Source organism: Lissotriton helveticus, chromosome 1_1 (genome assembly GCF_964261635.1).
Source record: "Lissotriton helveticus chromosome 1_1, aLisHel1.1, whole genome shotgun sequence".
In the NCBI taxonomy this organism is placed as follows: Eukaryota; Metazoa; Chordata; class Amphibia; order Caudata; family Salamandridae; genus Lissotriton; species Lissotriton helveticus.
Genome location: NC_136057.1, coordinates 1,517,299,693 through 1,517,320,723, shown reverse-complemented (window position 1 = coordinate 1,517,320,723; position 21,031 = coordinate 1,517,299,693). Strand labels below are relative to the sequence as shown.

The following is a 21,031-nucleotide window of genomic DNA, read 5'->3' as shown; positions in this document are numbered from 1 at the left end:
GCGAGATTATGTCCTTCACTGTGACATTTGCCAGCAGATTAAACCTTCGACTGCTGCGCGTCCGCCTCAGACACGGTTGTACATTTCTAATAAACCGCTAGGTTGTGTTTATTTAGATCACTGCGGTCCTTTTTCCTCTGATACTGCGTATAAGTACATCTTAGTAGCAGTTGATTCATGCACACGCTTTGTGTGGGTTTGGCCCCATCGCAGCGCTGATTCACGGACTGTCATTAGAGATTTGCGTGTCTTTGTAGGGATTTTTGCCTGTGGTACCTTCCATTCGGATCAGGGTCCGGCTTTCGCCTCTAGGGCGTACAAGGATGCCATGACTTCGATGGGGGTCCAAGTCAAGTTTTCGTCTCCATACAGACCTGAGGGTAATAGTGTAGTGGAGCGAATGAACCGTGACTTAAAGCAATCTTTGACAGCTCGAGTTATAGGCACTGGCAGAAACTGGCTGGCTCACCTCAATGGCGTGCAGCGGGCACTTAATAATCTCCCTAGAAGGTCTCTGGGTGGGCGGACCCCATACGAAATGCTCTTTGGCATCAAGAGGTACGTCCCTGACCTTGATGGTCTAGACTGCGTGGTTTGCGCCACAACCTTTGACGTAGATGAACATTGCAATGTTTTACAGGATCTACAAAAGACCAGAGACAGTCTTGCAAAGGAACATTTGCCCTCCACATCGGATGATGCGTTGCAGATCCCGGTAGTTGGCTGGCTACCCCAAGTTGGAGAACTGGTTCGCGAGAAGATCGATAACAAGAAAGAATTTGGACCTTCCTATCGAGCTCCAGTTCCAGTCCTTGGAGTGAAGGGCACAAGAACAGTCATTTTACCTCTGCTTCCAGGTCGTAAGGAAAACAGGTTTATCTCAATTGACAATGTCAAGATACACAGAGTGGCCGATTCTTCTTAGTATGACTCCGGCAGTTTCCTGTCCTTCCATTGTGAGAAATTCTATTTTGCCAACTGCTTCTAATCCTGAACCAGAAGTGGCCATCGAATTACCTACAATTTCCAGTCCTTTAATAAGTACTTTACCGGGTACAGACCGTGATGAAATTGACTACACTTACCCCACTGACTTATTTATGCCTGATCTGCAGACACGTTTGGCCACAGAATCCAGATTTTCATTTGACTCTGTTTCCAATGCCTCGAAGAGACCCTCACGGTTTGCAGTGTATGCCAGTTTATTTAAAAAACATTTTTTGATACCCCCTTGGACATATATTTGGCTGGTGCTTTTTTCAATTTACCTTTTTATGTCAATTGGGTTTGTGTTTTATTTTTTTCAAATTGTGAATGGACTCTATGTCGAGGAAAGAACATGCATTCGACATCTCAATGGAACTTTGGCCCCCCTTTCCTCATCGCATTCTGTACACAGACTGAAAAGAGACTTGGCATTTGTTAACATCACTGCTTGGCCAGTCCTTGATGGGATAGTGTGGGATGCCGTTAGATTTCAAATTCATGGCCCGACAGAGGTTGTTAATGTCCCTAATGTGCTTAGAGTTAACATGGGGGATGTGGTGAAACAAAACATACGTTCTGATGATTGGGATGTTCAGGCCGTAGAGGCTTTGTTTTATGATTTGAAATACTATGCTGCCTTTGATGCTGAAGATTTGTACTTAGAATCTGCTAATTAGGGTGATTTGTTTGGCTTTCAACATTTTGGCAATCACTTCTTGCATAAAACGACTTCCCGAAGGAATACTGTAAATTATACGCAATGGGAGCATTGCCCAGCACCGAAACGAGGCAGTTCCAGTACTTTTTTGAAAAAGTACACTTATTTTACCAACTTCAATCAGTCCAATCCTGAGTCCTTTTATTTTAAAATGACACAGAAGCCAATGTCCAAGGTTAGACTTACCGATACCAAATTATTGTACTCGAAGTCCTTTCTTGATCAGCTGGCTGTTGGTGGCTACGAGTTATGGAAGGACACAATTGACCTTAAATCGGTTTGGGGTTCTAAAAACTGGCAGGTACAAGGCACTGAGGCTTTGCATCGTGCTTGTCTCATCCAGAATCAAATGTTGTTTTTGAATTCCTCTATTTCACAGACAACATGCTTTGGATTGGCTACTTCTAAAAAATTAAATACACCTACCATCCCTGAGTTGGAAGAATATTCTGGCTGGAGTAATTTTACTCAGTTTTCAATTAGGGACTTGCAGACCCTTTTGCTTAATTCATCCTTTAACATATCCAGTGTGGATCCAAAGGGTTGGCTAATGTGGCACAGAAGTGCTGATTCATGTCAGCATCGTTTTCTGGGTTTATCTGATGGCTTTAAACAAGTCAGACCTGATCCACGTTTTGACACTGACCATTCTGTCACGACTTACTCAGTAGGCAAATTATGTCAAACTTGGCTGAAACAATCTAAATTGGCTGCAGTTAAATTACATCTATTGAAACTAAATGAAGATGTGGATTTAAATGATTTCATAAAAGGCCCGGCTAGTGGTAGATCAAAAAGATGGATATATGCGATTTATAATGAAATCTGGAAGACATCACAGATTGAGGCGGCGACACGCCTCAGAGCTATAGATCAAGCTAATCTAGAAAAAGTGCTTGCAGTGGTAGATAATAGTATTAACATGCTTTCTTTCCGCATTTACACGTTAGATTATATTGTGTCCTCGGTAGTGGATATTGTGCAGGATGAAGTATCTGTTTTGTACCATGGTCAAAATCAGTTGCGTTCTATCATGCAATTTGCGTGGACCCTGCAGACGTTGAAATCTGGCAAGGTGCCATGGACCTACATGAATGTCTCCTCTCTCTTTGCCCCCTTTAATTTAACTGACAAGCAACGCCTGCTTTCCATGCGCGATGCGTCTTTTTCAATGTTACATGTTGAAAGGTTAGAATCCTTGCCTTTCTCTGTGGCAAAAGCCACTGCTGCAACATGGCTTATCCACGGTTTGATAACATTGCCATTTGCTTTATATAAATTTACAAATTGTATGCGATATGTTGCTATAGGCCGATATGAACCGTTAGGTAATGCATTTCTTCATGAAGTCTGGTCCCTCCCTTTTACTTACAGATGTTTAAAGGATGGACAAGAAGTTTATCTAAATGGGGAGGAGTGTACAGAGACTCCGGATCACTCCTTAATGTGTAGACACATTCAATTGCACGGTTCTTGTAATCAGGACCGGCCAAATTTAGCCTGTGTTTTGAAAGGCACACCAGTTCCCGCTATCGTTCCCACTTTTACTTTACTGGCAAATGGTAGTTATTTACTTTTAAATAATGAAAATTGTTGTGGGTTAATTAGAGGGGTCGCTTATGTGGTAACTGTATCGGAGCGTGTGGTGTGTTGCAAAAATGTACTTTACCCACCCCCGCATGGAAAAAGGGATGTTTCCATCTGGCCGCGCATCCCAACCTTGACAGCGGAGTTCAATGGCATGAGTAGCATAAGAGCTCTATTGTCCCAAAAAGAAGTGGCCTTGAGTTCGGCTCGAGAAACATTTGTGCTTCACATTGCTAACACCCGCACAGAGGTTCAGGCCCTTTTAAATACAGATTTGCCGTTGCATTTCAGCGAACTGGTTCATTCAATCTTTAACGCGTCCTCCACGACTGGACTGGCGCATTTTTTCAAAATAGTTAGCAGCGGTCTAGTGACTTCATTTGAGAAAATATTTGGGGTCATTCCTGCTTTCTTCCATTCTATTTTTTCAAGTCTGTTTGGTGGATTCCCCGTTTTACTGGCACTGGCGGCAGGCGTTCTGGTGATCTTTTGTTTCATTTAGCATGGATGACCTTCCTGTGCAAGAAGCAGCGCAGCCCCTCCTGGCATTGTTTCGCAACAGGATGCTTGAATACTATGGCACTTTGCCGCTTGCGACTTTGAGCACGGCATATGGATTATCGTTTCGATTTTCCTATTTTACATGTGTCCAGCCTGTGTTTCATTGCCTGAGCTGTGACTTTGACTGGGCCCTTGATTTGTGTCTCTGCAAGACGGTATCTCCTGACGTCGATTTTAATCAGCTGATGAGTCCCGTCGTTACTCACGAGTTGGTTTGTTCCGGCGAAAGGATTTTGGCTTTGGCAGCGATGCATGGACTAATGGGTCATTGGAACATTCTCGAAGCAGCGCTGGACTTCTTGGCGCTTAGCTTTCTTGAGAACCCACAGAGTTGTCCTCTGATGGTGATAGTCGCTCCGGTCCTAGAAGAGCATGTATGTTCTTTCCCATTGTTAAATTGGATGGCTGAACTGTTTTCGGATGAAGATGGTGATTTCATGTTGGAGGCTGTTGCTGCATATTGTGCATATTCGGTCTTGTCCTAAAAACCTTTCACAGTTTCAGATCACGGCCCCTTATTTTCTACTGACATAACTTTTTGCAAATTTTGCTTGAATTAGTCACCTCCCAGACCTATTGGCATGAGCAGAAGTGAACAAAGTATTGACATTTTGGATTTTTTTGATTCTTGAGAAATTTTTCCCCATCAATTTCTAAATGATAATTATTGCTCATCGTTCTTGAACTCTGTTTTCATGAAGAGGCCCTTATCTTATCTTATCCGTGCTCGGATCATGGGGGGTGTCATATAGTTACTGCTTATCTATATACTGTGTTAAGTTAGCATGAGCTTATTAAATGTTTAAACGCCATTTTTCCTTTTGCTGCTTCTGCACACGACACTTAATTGTTGATTTAGCTTTCAACCTACAAGAGCGTTGCGATTTACATGAGAATAATATGTTATTGCTCTGATATCAGCTTTGCTTAGTAAACTATGTCTGTACAGAGAGTGCTGAAGCTTCAAGGATAACTCGACACAGAATTGTTGTGAGGTCTGATCTCCACACCTTTATAGACATAACATAAGTGCAGCTCCTGCCAAATTCTGGCTTTAGGCGCGTTTTATATTGCTTTGCTTAGAGCACACATACACACTTGATGCGGTTCGCATGCAGAGAGAGCTGGTGGAAGCTGATGTGATCTCTTCATACTAGGATCTTGAGGTATGGGGCCACCCTGCTAAAAACCCAAAGAGACCTTCTTAGATATTAATATAATATGCTAGTTAGGGAGGGTGAGAATGTGTTGTTAACCCTTAGTCATTACAGCATTTTAGTATGCTGTCACCATTTGCTTTTTATGGACTAGTAACTATGCTGATAACTTTGCTTCTGATAATATGTTTCCTTGTATTATCTAAGATACTGCGTTTGAGAAAACGGGATTAGTAAATAAATAATTCAAATGTGCACGTCTCCTCATTTACTCCACGTTCTGGTTTGAAATGATTGTATAACGAAAGAGTGCTCATGTGTTCCACGTGACCTGAGGTATTGTAAGTTCATGTTTTGGTTTGTCTAAACATTGGGAATTTGTTATGACCAATGAGACACTGTAGCTAGTCTGGTAAGGGGATTTTGGGTACTGAGGTGAGTTTTGGGCCACCCTAATTCGCCGAGGTTCCAGATCTCTATGCACAGTTCTGTAGGAGAACGGAATTCCCGCTACAGTAACTCTGATGATGTGTATGAGTCTGAATCATGCAACTTTGATGCCTTTGCCTGGACATGAGATGTTAGTCGATGAAGCAGATCATGATTACTTGGATGTGACTGAACTGTGCACAAAATTGAGGCCGGATAGTTTACATACTCTGTTGCCCGAATCTGATCATGTGCTGTTTATTGACGGATTTTGTCTGTGTGATGTGGAAGGAAATCTGAAAGCTGCTTATTCTGTGTGTACAGTTGCAGGTGTGATAAAAGGTTCCCGGTTGAAGGGTGTATACTCTGCCCAGGTGGCCGGGTTGATCACTTTAACACAAGCCTGTAATTTATCTCACAAATTGCGAGTTGCGATCTTCACAGATAGTCAGTATGGATTTGACGTCGTACATGACTTTTGGCAGTTGTGGTCTCAGCGTGGGTGTATGGCATTGTCACAAAACCCCATTCAAAATGGGGGAAGCAGGAGGAAGCTTCTGCTGTCATTACCACTGCCTGCCCAGATTGCTGTGGTGAAGTGAGCTGCCGTCCGCAGGGCGGTGCTTATGTCACAGTCGGCAACCGCTATGCGGATCAATGCTCGCTATTGCGCTCTAAATTCTTACACCTGCAATGGAGATCCACTCCGAGAAAACACTGATGTCATTGATTGTATACTGTTGTTTTCAACAGTAGAGACCTGGGATGAAGTCAAGGCATTACAGGATGAAGTACCAGATGTAGAAAGACAGGGATGGGTAAGAGCAGGTAGCATGAAGAGACTAGAAGATAAGTCTGAATATATATGTCAATAACAAAGGCAAAAGAACACCAGTTACAATGAGTCATGTAGGAAGATCTAGAGAACCATTTAATAGGATGCAACTTAATTTCATTGTGATGCCTCCTTTCAATGGTCTGAAATATATTCTTGTGATTGCACGCATTTTCTGCCAGTGGGTGGAGGCTTACCCCACATGACTGAATAACAGTTTAACTGTGGCCAAGCTGTTATTAAGAGAGCTTATACTGCGTTTTGGATTTCCGACTTCTTTGGAGTCAGACCAAGGGACACATTTCAATAATGAGGTCTTGAAGATGTTATGGGCAGCATTACAAATTGATCAGAAGCTACATTGTTCTTATTGTCCAGAAGCCTCTGGCATAGTGGAGCAAGTTACTGGAACATTAAAGTCCAGGTTGGCAAAAGGATGTGCTTCAACGTCTCTGAAATGGCCTGATGCTTTACCTCTTGTCTTGATGAGCTTGCAAAGTACGACAGACCGAAGAACGGTATAGTCCCCGAATGAAATCATCATGAGGAGGGCTAGGAGACAGCCTGCAGTCCATACAAATCAATTGGTCAAAATAACAGATTAATTGGTGCTTGATTATTGTAAAGGACTGGCTGATATGGTACGTGGTGAGCAGTGCCAAGACCTCATCCCCGGTGACTGGGTCCTGGTGAAGAAGCATGAGTGCAAATCGTGCCTGGCACCCTGTTGGTGTGTGCCATTCCAAGTGATTCTGGTAACCACAACTGTTGTTAAATGTGGTGGTCTTCCAAAATGGGTACACGCTGCTCACACTCGCCGAGTCCCATGTCCCCTTGAAGATACAGTGCCTGTTTCGGATGTGCCAGTGGTTACAGTGAGTCAGCCATCTCAGGTTAGCTAAGCCGTATGGGGGCTCCAGCTACTGGAGCTCTTAGCACTGGTCCTGAGGAGGGTTCAAGAGAGTCAGTTCCTGTGGGTACAAAAGGGTAACGAGAAGAAGAGCTGACTAGGCCTTCAGTGCAAAAGCTGCTCGAGGCTGGGGCTTCTCAAACCCCAATGCACAACGTCAAGGGAGCCTCGGGAGCTGCACGGTCAGCACTTTGTAGTTTTTTTAAGATGGCCGGCCCCACGCTTCAGGTCGCCTCCACGGGTCTCAGATTTGCTGGGACTGTGGATCGGGCTGTTGCAAGGCAGGAACGCTGGGTCTTGTTGATCTCTGTTGCTCGAGTTCCGGCGGAAACTGCAACAAAGCAAACAGTGAGGTGCGGGATGGTGCCTGTTTGCACAGGGTGGTCACTCCTTGACCACAAGGGAGATTCTTCAGTCTTCCACGTCGAGTGGGATATCGAAGGGTCCAGAGTTATGTATAAAAGTTTCAGTCAGGATAATCTGATGTGCATCAGCACAGCTCCTACCTTTATTCCAAATCAAGGGGCTGGATTACCTGCTAGGTCCCTCCTATGGGTGGGACCCAGGAAGGGGGTGGTTACACCCCTTTCCCTTTGTCCAGTTTCGCGCCAGAGCTGGGGCTGGAGTGCCCCAGAACCGGTTTGACTGGATTTTGCATGGGACACCTTGTGTGCCCCAGGCAGTGTCTAGTTTCTTTCAACCCTCCCTGCTCCAATCCACTATCTCCTGTCTGGGGTGGTGTAGCACCTCCGTGTGACAGGAACCCCTTTGTCCAGGCCTCTCCTGCCAAGTTTCGGTCAGCAGCAGGAGGTCAGACTTGTGTCGGGGCAGCAGCATCCATTTTGTGATGCTGAGGCTCTAGTTAGGATTAACCGCGTTTTAAGTAAAGTAACATGTCTTCTCCCTCTAGAAGGGTGGAATGCTACCCTCGTCACCAGAACTGGCGAGGGGGTAGTATTCCAAAGTGTATGACACCAAACACGACATGTTTTGATAAAGCCAAACCAAAGTTAGCATTAACCGCGAGGATTATAATGCACTTAAGAGTATATGGTATGGCAGTATCACTGGAACAGCAGTAAGGAAATGGTTCTGAACACTGCAGACAGGCTCAGCTCATGCTAGAGCACCATCTCACATAAAACCAAGCACTCTGCCTCCAGGATTGTAAAGGCCTGCCATAGGAGTGACTTATAGGTGCATACGTGTCCAGATATAGGTTTAGACATAGGTATACTATATCTAAGCAAGGGGTGAGTACACCACCTTGCCCCAGCTGTGTGATCAGCCAGTTGTGTCGATTTAAGTGACCAGCCAGGGGTGGCAAAAGTTATGCTGCAGCCCCTGGTGGCCTTGGATGCATCTATGCCCTGGGCACCTATAGTGCACTGTACAGGGACTGATAAGGTGTCTAATACCAAATCGGTGATGTACCTATAGTACATGATTATGAATTTAGAGAGAGAACAGCAGGCTGTGGGTCTGATTAGCAGGCCCACAGGCACATTAAGTAGAAAACCAGTGAAGCAAAAAGCAAAAATTGGGGTGACCATAGGAAAGCAGACCCTACTCTCCTACAAACTTTTAATGACATGAAAAACCAATTATGACGTTATCGAGATAATAAAATAATTGCGCACCAACTACGCATTCAAGAAACACAAGAAGACAAGAGAATTTTAGTAACTGCATGGTAAAAGCATGCAGAAAAAGATGTAGTCTAGATGGAATCTCTTTTTTTACATAATAGAGACTGTGATTTACTAATTGAGAAAGTACTATACTTTATTAATGTGTGTTAGGAAATGTGTAAAGTGTACCTCTAATCATTCTTTATTTTAATTTATATATGTGTACAACTACTGAGAACTAATCAAATATTATGATTTAACCTGATTATAGTGCTGAATTTTACCCAAAACTTTTCTTTTGTGTGCATAAAAGTGTTCACTGAAATGACAACGAGAAAGTAGGTGTTACACATACCTAATTAACAATGCATCCTTGGAACTTTTAGAGATTTTTATTTCACATTTTTACTAATGTTATACATCTAAAATGAAAATCTTAAAATGAATTTTGAAACATGTACTCTGGTTGGTAGTAGTGTACCATACTGACACATATTATTTGTAACCTTACTAATGATTTCTAATGCATCAGCTTTATTCTAGAATTATGACATATTTATCTTTTCTAGGAATGTATGGTTAATAATTATATCTGTTTTATGTTATATCAGCTTAAAATATTCTGGGCCTGACAGCATACGTGAAGTTTCTTGACATTGCTGAATCCTCTGATTATAGGAGAATTTCTCAATATGCCAAATAACATGAAACCGAGTTTTCTTTCCTGAGTTCTCATGTACTGTACAAGATATTTTGCTACATTTTAGTTATAGTGAGGACCATCTACGTGTGAAACTGTCCCCTTGAACTGCTCATGCGCTCTTGCTAAAGGAGCATTGTTGAGACGTTTCACATATTGTAGTGCTTAAGGACTGCGTAATTGACCCACCTATTTTTCTACATTTTTTGTCTTCTTCATGTTGCCTGACACTCATGCTATATGAAGAGATCAATCAACTGATTGGTTTGACCCAATAAGGTGATTACAGGAGATGTGACCTCCAGAACTTTAAGAATATAATATTGCCCGATGTGAAGGACAAGTGTGGGTCGGCTGCTGGTTTCTACTGGGCTCGCTGGCTTGCCGGCTGGCTCTCTCTCCTGGCTGGCTTTTCACATGTTATGCTGGCAGGATTCTGATGGATAGGCTTCTACCTATTACCATACATTTGGTGATCAGATGAATTGTGTGTTTAAGACTTTGCTGAACTTTCTTGGCAATCTTGATCTTGACTTGTCTGATGTGGTCTCACCTGGCTTCCTTTCCTAATTGGCACATACACCATATGCACGTAATAGTCTCTTTCTCTGTGGGAGACTGCTTGAACTAGCATATTCATGTGTTTTCCTGAACTCTTGAGCTTTGGTATATCAATTGACTTTGACGAATTTGTCCTATAACTGATGCAATTTTACTGATGCCTTTTCTTTCTTTAACCTTATAAATTAGACTGAAATTTCCATATTGACTCAGTTATCATGATTTATTTATTTCAAACTGAATGTGCATTCCTACTTTGAGTTTACAAATGATCAGGAGAGATGATATTATAGAGATCTGAGAACATCAAATACTACTGCTAGTATTTTGTATAGCTTTAACTGAGCTCTTGGTGTTATGATTCTGGCTCACGTACGTTTCTTTAGGGAATTTGGGCATGCGGTGGTAATTCTATATATTTATAGCATTGTTCTGAGAGTAATTTACATGAATACGATTTCCAGTTTGTAGACCAGTTATCCAATTCCTGGTCCTCATTGCATGACTGTTGGAACCCTTATATCCGACCCCTCTCAGAACAAAACAAGGTCCATCGGAGGACCAAGACAGTGGTTGAAAATACCAAAGAAATTCATTAGGAAAAAGTAAATGGGCCCAGCAATGCTACAGCACCTGTTTTGAGATACGTAGAACATGCTGGGTGAAGTTGAGCAATTAGCGTGAGGAAGATTGTTTTGGTGCTTGAAAATTTGGGCACAAACGCTTTTTGGGATTCAGCTGGGGACACATTAAGACAAGAGGTACTATGATAAGCCAGTAGATGATCTTTGCAGCTCTTTGTAAGAGATATAATTGGCATAAACAGTAGCTACCCCACCACATATGCTCATTACCTTGTTTTTAATGAGGATATCTTACATGTCCAGTAGAGATCGTCAATAGCAGGTGCAGAGGAATTGTTATATATTGTTTCCAAGATACACAAAAACAATAAGCATGATATCAAATAAAATTATAGATGGTGAGGCATTTTTAAATGTTGATCCTGTATTCAGAAGTCAAAGCAGCAGCATATTACTAACAGTGGATGTTAACAGGTGCAGAGGTTCTGCTACTAACACTAACTAAAACTAAAGGCATACATATTTTGAAACGTTACAAGAATACAATGAATTGCTCTGAGGTACATCAGCAATAATTAGGCATGACAGATATAACAGAATGTGGGATTGCCATCTCTTTAAGGAGAGATTCAGTGCCTTTGGAGATTTTATGCAGGAGATAGGCAAACCTGAAGCAGGTGCTGTCAAAGAAGAGCAGATCTCAGTCAGTCAAAATACTCTTTATTCGATTTTTGTTAAAATCATAAAAGACATAAAACAAACACAAATACAATATTCTATTATAACATTACACGATCTAATTACAAAACAAATTTCTGCATAGTGATTACATATCCTCAGGTTATTTCTCCCAAATACAAATATAATTACAAATATTAAAAACATTTTTCCTTTAAGAACAATTTTAGATTTAAGAAAGATCTATCCAGGATAGTCTTTTTTTCCTCGATCTAAATGCAGCAGTTAAGAAACTAGCAACACTAAACATAGTGTAAGTATCCGCTAGCATTTGGAGAAAGATTAAGGCTGGCCTAACTTGAGAAAAGCCCGCCACTTTCAACACAGGGAACAGATATTTTTTCCTTTCACTACTATAAAAGTCACAAAAGAATAAAAAATGGAGGGTATCTTGGACTGAAAATTGGTCACATCCACATGGTGGGCCATCATCAGGTTTTGACCAAACCGGAAAGTTTCCTAGAGAGTACTGGATTAAGTTCATCCTAAATTTAGTCAAGAGAAGCCTATGGAGAGGATTAGTCACAATTTTTAGATAGGGTTCCATGGTGGGCGAAATTATTAGGGCAATATGTGCCCTCACCATAGGTTTCCTCAATTCCAATTCTTCTCTATCCATACAAGCCCTCTCCAGAAACATCTGCTTAATCAATCTGACATCCTCCCTCCTGATACTAGTTGGGTCATTAAAAAGTTCTGGCCTCCCCAGCATAAATAATGTAGATTTAATATATTTTAGCCAGGGGATTCTCATGGCGTTATCCCTTGCAATAACGTCCTTAAGGATGGCGTGGTTTAACGTTAGCTCGGGGTTCAGCCATGTTTTGGCCCAAAAAAGGAGGGGGGCTAATTTTAATTTGTCGGCAATATATGATAAGCCTAATTCCTCATGAATAGAGAAAGTGGGTGTGGAATCAGGGACAAATAAAATTTTCCTAATAAAGCCATTTTCTATCCTCTGTAACTTTGCCGTCTCTACATAGCCCCAAATAGCAGATCCATACATAGCAATTGGGACGCACTTACTGTTATATATTTTGATAAGCGCCTCCATTGGTTTGGCTCCCAATCTTTTTGCAAAAGCCAACACGGCTGATGAGGATCGTGCCAGACTAAGACTTTTTACTTTAATCTGGGGGGCATAAGACCCTCTTTGGTCAAAGAGGACTCCCAGATAAGGAAAGACTGGAACCCTAGAAAGAATCTCCCCTTTGCAAATAAAAGATTTTTTCTGGCACATATTCACTTTGCGACCAATAATCATAGTATGGGACTTGGAGACATTAATTTTCAAATCTAGATTCTCCATGAAAGAACCAAAACGGTCTAGGAGGATCTGTAAACTATTCCCTGTGCGGGCTATCAGAACGGCATCGTCCGCGTATAGGAGGGCTGGGATCTGCACTCCTCCTATACGGGGAACATCCGCCAATTCTGTTTCTAAGTGTTTTCCCAGGCCATTTATATAAATAGTAAAAAGAAGGGGGGCCAAGATACAGCCTTGGCGCACCCCTTTTTCAGATTTAAAACTTTCCGTGCACCTTCCATCCCTGGTAACTCTTATTTTTGCCTCAAGATCTTGGTGTAACCTTGCCATAAATGCCACCAAGGACTCCTCTATGCCTAGCTCCAAAAGAATGGTCCAGAGCTTACTCCTATTCACCAGGTCGAAGGCCGAGGAAAGGTCCATAAATGCCAAGTAAACTGACCCCTCCCCGGCCACCGTATACCTGGAGACTAGAAGGTGGAGATTGGAGCATTGTTCCAGTGTCCCTCTGTTCTCACGAAAGCCGTATTGAATATTCGAGAGTCCCCCATTCAGATCTAAATTTTCCCTTAGTTGAACCAATAAGACTCTACCTAAGATTTTAAAAGTAGAGTCAATAAGGGAAATTGGGCGATAACACCCAGGGTCCTCCCGATTTCCCTTCTTAAAGATGGGAACTATTATGGATGTTGCCCATGTTTGAGGAAGGAATCCTTCGGCTGCAGCTCTAAACACTCTGGACAGAACTTTACTCCAGATTACTGGGCAGAATTTAAAAAAGTCTGCCGGGACACCGTCAGGGCCAGGGGCCTTATTTTTTGTAGTGTCCGTAATGGCCTTTAGGACACGCTCTTCCGTAAATGCCACTATGATTGCACCATGGGCAGTTTCAGTAGCAGTTGGGCAAGTTGGCGGTTCACCCCCATAAATATTGCTAAAATGCTGTACCCATCTCTCATCGGGAATTACACAGTCTGTGTTCAGATTGTTCTCCCCTATAAAAAAGGGGTGATTAATAATTTCCCAGAAATGTTTACTATCTTTTAAAACATCTACATTGAGTAAATCATTCCAAGCATTATTCTTAATCTCATCTTTCCTTGCCCTCACATTGGCTTTATAAGCCCGTCTCAGGTGAGAGATTAGCTCTTTATCCCTTTCTTTAACCTTAAGAGCCAATTTCAATTCTCTGTATGACCTTGAGCATTTATTATCGAACCATTTGTGGGGCATTGTAGGGTACTTTAATTTGGGTTTTAAAAGATCCTTGGCGGTTTGTGCACAAATACTATTAAAAGCTGTAATAACCTGAAGATTCGATGCAGTCTGATCAAGACAAGTTTCTATTGGCTGCTCAATTTTGGGGAGTAGGGTTTCCATAAACCGTTCCTCCATAGCCCTGCCCCATCTAAGCCGTCTGCCCTGATCACTGGGCACCGCCAAGGCACAGACCCGGGGCTGATCCACCTGTCTGCGCCATAAGTCACTCCAGTGAACTACAGTTGACAGAGGGTTATGATCACTATGGGGTGAGACAGTAGCCTTATATTCACTCGTCTTAAAGATTAAGCCAATGGACATAAATATGTAATCAATGATCGTCCCCTTAGTTGTTCCTTTAAAAGTGGGGACCTTCTCATTTGAAACAGTTTTGTATGGTTCATATAAATTAAAATTAGCACACAGTAAATCAAGAGACTCCCCCATTTTAGTGTGTTCGAAGTGGGGGATGCAGGCTCCATCCGGAGTATCTGCATCTATTGAATGACAGAGCAAATCACATTTGTGGCTATTAAAATCGCCCATTAAGAAAATTTCGAACGGAGTATTTGAATTTTGACTGTAATTATTTACAAGGTTCTCCAAGCAGTGGACATGTTCCAAATCATTTAGTCCACCCCAGGCATTGTAAAAATTAATTACTAATATAATGCAACTAGGTGAGACTAACCATTCTATCGCTAAAATGTTTGGAGAACCTGAATTTAATAAATTAAAAGATCCTGCTAAATCTAGAGAAAAAAGTGTGATAAGCCCTCCTTTTGCTCTCCCCGCATTACTACTACTAGCGGGTACTGTGAAACTTAGGAAACCATCTAAGGGAAAAGAAGGTGAAGTATCCCATGTTTCTTGCAAGCCTATCACCTTATGTTTTAAAATATATTTTATCCAGGTAGGGTCCGGCCTTTTGGTTCTTATTCCTGCAACGTTCCAGGTCATAAATGAACATGGTAAAGAATTTACCGTCTCTGGTATAGCTATTGTAGGTGCCGTTGGGAGAATGGGTAGTCAGCCGTTAATGTTCAGATCACGTAAAGGATTAAAACGGTTAACCAAATCCATAATAGGGCCTGAGTTATAGTGCGTTGGTAAATTTTGAGGATATCCCCGTCTCAAATACCCTGCGCCACCATTAGGATCATAAGCCTGATTATAACCATCATGTGGACGCAAAAATGGAGCAGGGAAAGAGCTAACCTCCAGCCGTGGAGGCAAAATAGATCTCAGTGGCTCAATCCCCCCTTGGTGATATGACTGAGTTCTTGGGTAAAAAAAGGTCAAATCCACCACGCCAATCCCACCAAAGCTAATATTCCATCCAGGTTTTGTAATTATCCCTACTACCCTTGGGTCTTGAAAATTAATTATAATACACTCACCCCCCTGCTTTTTAAAAGTGTTCCCAATCCAATTGACCCTTCTAACCCCAATGATCAATCCATCCTCGTCTCCTGGCAGGGGTCTATTTACCCGCAGCCAGTGCATGGCTTTATTTTTTAACATATCATAGGTCTCCCTTTGGCCATCTGGTAGAGGAGGAACATTGGTAAGAATGGCCACGTATGGATAAGAGTCGGGGGTAAGTTGAACTGGGGGAGTCCGGGTTGGAAGTCTATTAGCGCAAGGTTTTGGTGGGCAATGCTCTGGCACAACAACACTCACAGGAGCACTATTTCCCATAGCCATACTAGCGACATTTCCACCGATTTTATGATTACCATTTCCTACATTACCACCCTTATTTTCTACTTGGGGGGCAGGCGGCCCTTTTAAACCATCAACAATTGTAACGGGGTATTTATCTATGTCTATCAATGCCCCCTGGGCGCAAACCATAGCAGGAGGTAAAGGGGGGCTCTTTTTCTGAACCACAGGGGCACAGTTTATCGTACTATCCTTAATACTATTTACCATTGTGCTAGTACAGGTGGTATTTGAACGCTCAGGGCCACTATTCTTAGCCAGTGGTCGGGGTGCTGGGGGATTTTTTTTATTATTATTATTCAAACCCTGTTTCTGCTGGGTAGAAACCCCACTTACTTTAGTGGAAGGCAACTCGGCCGCTGTGGCACCCAAGGTTTGCTCAACTGGATTATTATAGTGCCCATTCTCAACCGATTTATTCTGAGCCTTAAATAAAGATTTTACTGAGAAAAAGTTATCCAAACTGGTTTGTTCCAAGTGGTCAAGTTGTTTTGCTAACTTCTCCAGTTTGGTCTCAAGCGGACTTAAGAGGGAACGTATAAGTTTTTCCAGGTCCAATAACTGATCCGGATAACTCCTCATTTGCCCTGGGGATACTATAGTAGGGGGGGTTATTTCTATTGTAGCTAATGCTGGAGTCTTAGGATTTTCTAAGTCTATTACAATAGCCGATTCCACCCCCTTCTTACCCCACTCAGTTGTTCAGCTCGAACATCGGTTAAGGGCGTTTTAATTACCAATTTCCTAACCTTCCTTGCTGGATTAGGGACTATGGATTTTTTTAGAGTAGTAACCCTCTTCCTCTTTGTGCATGCTTTGGGCTTAACAGCGTGTACTTGAACGATTGCTTTTGGTGTCACATTATGTCCCATACACGCAATGTTAGAGCCCTTTGAATGCTCTGAAGAAGGGGCAGTAACCACTGTGTCTATAGGAGAGGCACCCAACAACTCATTACAAACAGATATATCGTACATTGTTTCTTGGGTCGATGGTAATACTGTAGATGATAGCGGGGTGACTAATGCTGGGAAACTTTGTCCTAAGTGTTTTTCTAGGGGGTTTTTCATCAGTTCGATCGATAACCTTCGACCAGCGCGTCTTTCTGCCAAGACAATTTCCCTATCAATATCTTGGGGCAGACGCTTAAAATACGAATCTAGGGGCCCCATCACCACAGTTTCAGCATCCCCCACAGAAGTCAGTAAGGTAGAGGTATTTAGGGTATTCGCCATAATTATTAACACCCTTATAACCTCAAGTAACTAACTAGACCTGGAAGACAGATATAGACTAAGTAGTGATAATAAAACACAAGCCTGAAAATGGAAAAAGGGGGGCCCAGCCCGGCCTCCTTCGGCCCCGGACGGCCACAGACGGTCCCGCCCTTGTCCCGGGCTTAACCCGGCGCTCCCGCGCGCTCCCGCGCAGCGAGGAGTAAGCGTTGGATATAGGGAGGGAAATGGGTGAGGGGGCGGAGCTTGCAGGGAGAGCGGCCCAGGTGTTCTCTGCCGGGCTATCAGGGACTCCTGGGATATGGAGTCCCTGACCACGCAGCTCGCAGCCCTGCAAGACTGACCTGCACCCTAATACTCCAACCACGTTCCCCCGGCGCACTCCTGTGTCCAGACAGCGATGCGGGACCCGCGCAGCGGGTCCGGCGAGGTGTAGGCGTCCCTGGAATAGGCAGCAGCACAATCCACAAACGAGCAGCAAAAACAAAGTCAGAGGGTCCCAGTGAGGCTGTAGAGGCGAGGGCTTTTAGGTCCGTTGGTGAGGGGGCGGAGCTTGCAGGGAGAGCGGCCCAGGTGTTCTCTGCCGGGCTATCAGGGACTCCTGGGATATGGAGTCCCTGACCACGCAGCTCGCAGCCCTGCAAGACTGACCTGCACCCTAATACTCCAACCACGTTCCCCCGGCGCACTCCTGTGTCCAGACAGCGATGCGGGACCCGCGCAGCGGGTCCGGCGAGGTGTAGGCGTCCCTGGAATAGGCAGCAGCACAATCCACAAACGAGCAGCAAAAACAAAGTCAGAGGGTCCCAGTGAGGCTGTAGAGGCGAGGGCTTTTAGGTCCGTTGGTGAGGGGGCGGAGCTTGCAGGGAGAGCGGCCCAGGTGTTCTCTGCCGGGCTATCAGGGACTCCTGGGATATGGAGTCCCTGACCACGCAGCTCGCAGCCCTGCAAGACTGACCTGCACCCTAATACTCCAACCACGTTCCCCCGGCGCACTCCTGTGTCCAGACAGCGATGCGGGACCCGCGCAGCGGGTCCGGCGAGGTGTAGGCGTCCCTGGAATAGGCAGCAGCACAATTCACAAACGAGCAGCAAAAACAAAGTCAGAGGGTCCCAGTGAGGCTGTAGAGGCGAGGGCTTTTAGGTCCGTTGGTGAGGGGGCGGAGCTTGCAGGGAGAGCGGCCCAGGTGTTCTCTGCCGGGCTATCAGGGACTCCTGGGATATGGAGTCCCTGACCACGCAGCTCGCAGCCCTGCAAGACTGACCTGCACCCTAATACTCCAACCACGTTCCCCCGGCGCACTCCTGTGTCCAGACAGCGATGCGGGACCCGCGCAGCGGGTCCGGCGAGGTGTAGGCGTCCCTGGAATAGGCAGCAGCACAATCCACAAACGAGCAGCAAAAACAAAGTCAGAGGGTCCCAGTGAGGCTGTAGAGGCGAGGGCTTTTAGGTCCGTTGGTGAGGGGGCGGAGCTTGCAGGGAGAGCGGCCCAGGTGTTCTCTGCCGGGCTATCAGGGACTCCTGGGATATGGAGTCCCTGACCACGCAGCTCGCAGCCCTGCAAGACTGACCTGCACCCTAATACTCCAACCACGTTCCCCCGGCGCACTCCTGTGTCCAGACAGCGATGCGGGACCCGCGCAGCGGGTCCGGCGAGGTGTAGGCGTCCCTGGAATAGGCAGCAGCACAATCCACAAACGAGCAGCAAAAACAAAGTCAGAGGGTCCCAGTGAGGCTGTAGAGGCGAGGGCTTTTAGGTCCGTTGGTGAGGGGGCGGAGCTTGCAGGGAGAGCGGCCCAGGTGTTCTCTGCCGGGCTATCAGGGACTCCTGGGATATGGAGTCCCTGACCACGCAGCTCGCAGCCCTGCAAGACTGACCTGCACCCTAATACTCCAACCACGTTCCCCCGGCGCACTCCTGTGTCCAGACAGCGATGCGGGACCCGCGCAGCGGGTCCGGCGAGGTGTAGGCGTCCCTGGAATAGGCAGCAGCACAATCCACAAACGAGCAGCAAAAACAAAGTCAGAGGGTCCCAGTGAGGCTGTAGAGGCGAGGGCTTTTAGGTCCGTTGGTGAGGGGGCGGAGCTTGCAGGGAGAGCGGCCCAGGTGTTCTCTGCCGGGCTATCAGGGACTCCTGGGATATGGAGTCCCTGACCACGCAGCTCGCAGCCCTGCAAGACTGACCTGCACCCTAATACTCCAACCACGTTCCCCCGGCGCACTCCTGTGTCCAGACAGCGATGCGGGACCCGCGCAGCGGGTCCGGCGAGGTGTAGGCGTCCCTGGAATAGGCAGCAGCACAATCCACAAACGAGCAGCAAAAACAAAGTCAGAGGGTCCCAGTGAGGCTGTAGAGGCGAGGGCTTTTAGGTCCGTTGGTGAGGGGGCGGAGCTTGCAGGGAGAGCGGCCCAGGTGTTCTCTGCCGGGCTATCAGGGACTCCTGGGATATGGAGTCCCTGACCACGCAGCTCGCAGCCCTGCAAGACTGACCTGCACCCTAATACTCCAACCACGTTCCCCCGGCGCACTCCTGTGTCCAGACAGCGATGCGGGACCCGCGCAGCGGGTCCGGCGAGGTGTAGGCGTCCCTGGAATAGGCAGCAGCACAATCCACAAACGAGCAGCAAAAACAAAGTCAGAGGGTCCCAGTGAGGCTGTAGAGGCGAGGGCTTTTAGGTCCGTTGGTGAGGGGGCGGAGCTTGCAGGGAGAGCGGCCCAGGTGTTCTCTGCCGGGCTATCAGGGACTCCTGGGATATGGAGTCCCTGACCACGCAGCTCGCAGCCCTGCAAGACTGACCTGCACCCTAATACTCCAACCACGTTCCCCCGGCGCACTCCTGTGTCCAGACAGCGATGCGGGACCCGCGCAGCGGGTCCGGCGAGGTGTAGGCGTCCCTGGAATAGGCAGCAGCACAATCCACAAACGAGCAGCAAAAACAAAGTCAGAGCAGATCTGTTTTCTGCATGTTGCTAGTTTTTTGTCTTAAGCTGCTCCCTCAATGTAGCACTTTAGTCGATGCTAAATTACCATTTCACCATTAAATGTTGTCCTTTTTATAAAACACATGAGGAATTTGTAATGTTCACAAAAATATTCCTGGCTACTCCAGTTAGAATGATACTTAAGCATAATTAACTATTTTTGGGAAAGTTGCATTTTTACCAACATTTCAGGACATGTAATTAGAATAGCACATTTAATTGCACAGTATCTGCCAAGCCCACTACTACCCTGAGTGTGCAACCCAAGACAACAAACACAAACCTGGGCTGTAACATTCAATCCGATTAGTGTTCATCAAAGTAGAACAGCAGAAATATAACATGATCTATAAACCGCTTAACGGTCTACGAATTAAATAGGAACCTACTTGTCTTTATCTGCTAGAGTGACACAATATTCTTTTTGTAGGTTACGGGCTTCTGTCATGTCAGCAGTGTACTCCTCTAGTTTCCTGGACAGCTCAAGACAGCTTTTCTTCTCTTTCTCCGCTAGAGCTGCCAACCGATCTACCTCATTTTTGGCTATCTTGATTTCCTGAAATTAGAGAACACAAGGTTGGGTATGTAAATGGTTCTTTGCTCTCATGTATGCCATCTTCATAGGTGCACCACAACTTACTGCTGGCAGCTTTTCCTTAACCAGTACCCACAGCTCCAGCCTGTAGGCTCAGAAAAATATGAATCATATGCCATGACTACAAGATTCTTTGTTCTCTTCATGCCAATTGACCTTTTGTTAAACTCCAAAATGACAGCTGATAGAGGCATCTGCCAACATATAAAAGACATCCAAAAAGAAAACTGATAATCTCCTGTTTGACACACATAAATACATTCAGGCCCAATGCACAAAGGTTTTCAAAGAAAAATTGGAAATGTGTTTGTCCTTGGTTTTCTCCTGCATTTAGAGAACATTTCTGACTTTTTAGGAAATCACAATAAATTCCACAGCTACTTCTAGAAATCTGTGACTGTTGCAAATCTCAAGGAGTTTACACCAAACTAGGTATTTCAATCTACAAGATTGGAATAGGTGTACACTCTTACATAAGTGTAACTGACACGCTATTCCACTTGAAGCTAATGTCCATGTTTTTTCACTGAAGAGAATATAGTTCTCCCTCTGGAGAAGACACTTCC

General features: G+C 44.8%; 1 protein-coding gene across 1 annotated transcript in view; it reads right to left on the bottom strand.

Annotated features, from left to right (window-relative positions):
* PDE4DIP (phosphodiesterase 4D interacting protein) overlaps window positions 1-21,031 on the bottom strand; it is a 1,524,691-nt gene that overhangs the window by 1,190,524 nt on the left and 313,136 nt on the right. The window contains exon 4 of the mRNA XM_078686955.1: window positions 20,260-20,426. Within this exon, the coding sequence (XP_078543081.1) occupies window positions 20,260-20,426 (167 nt within the window). The remainder of the gene's footprint in view (window positions 1-20,259; window positions 20,427-21,031) is intronic.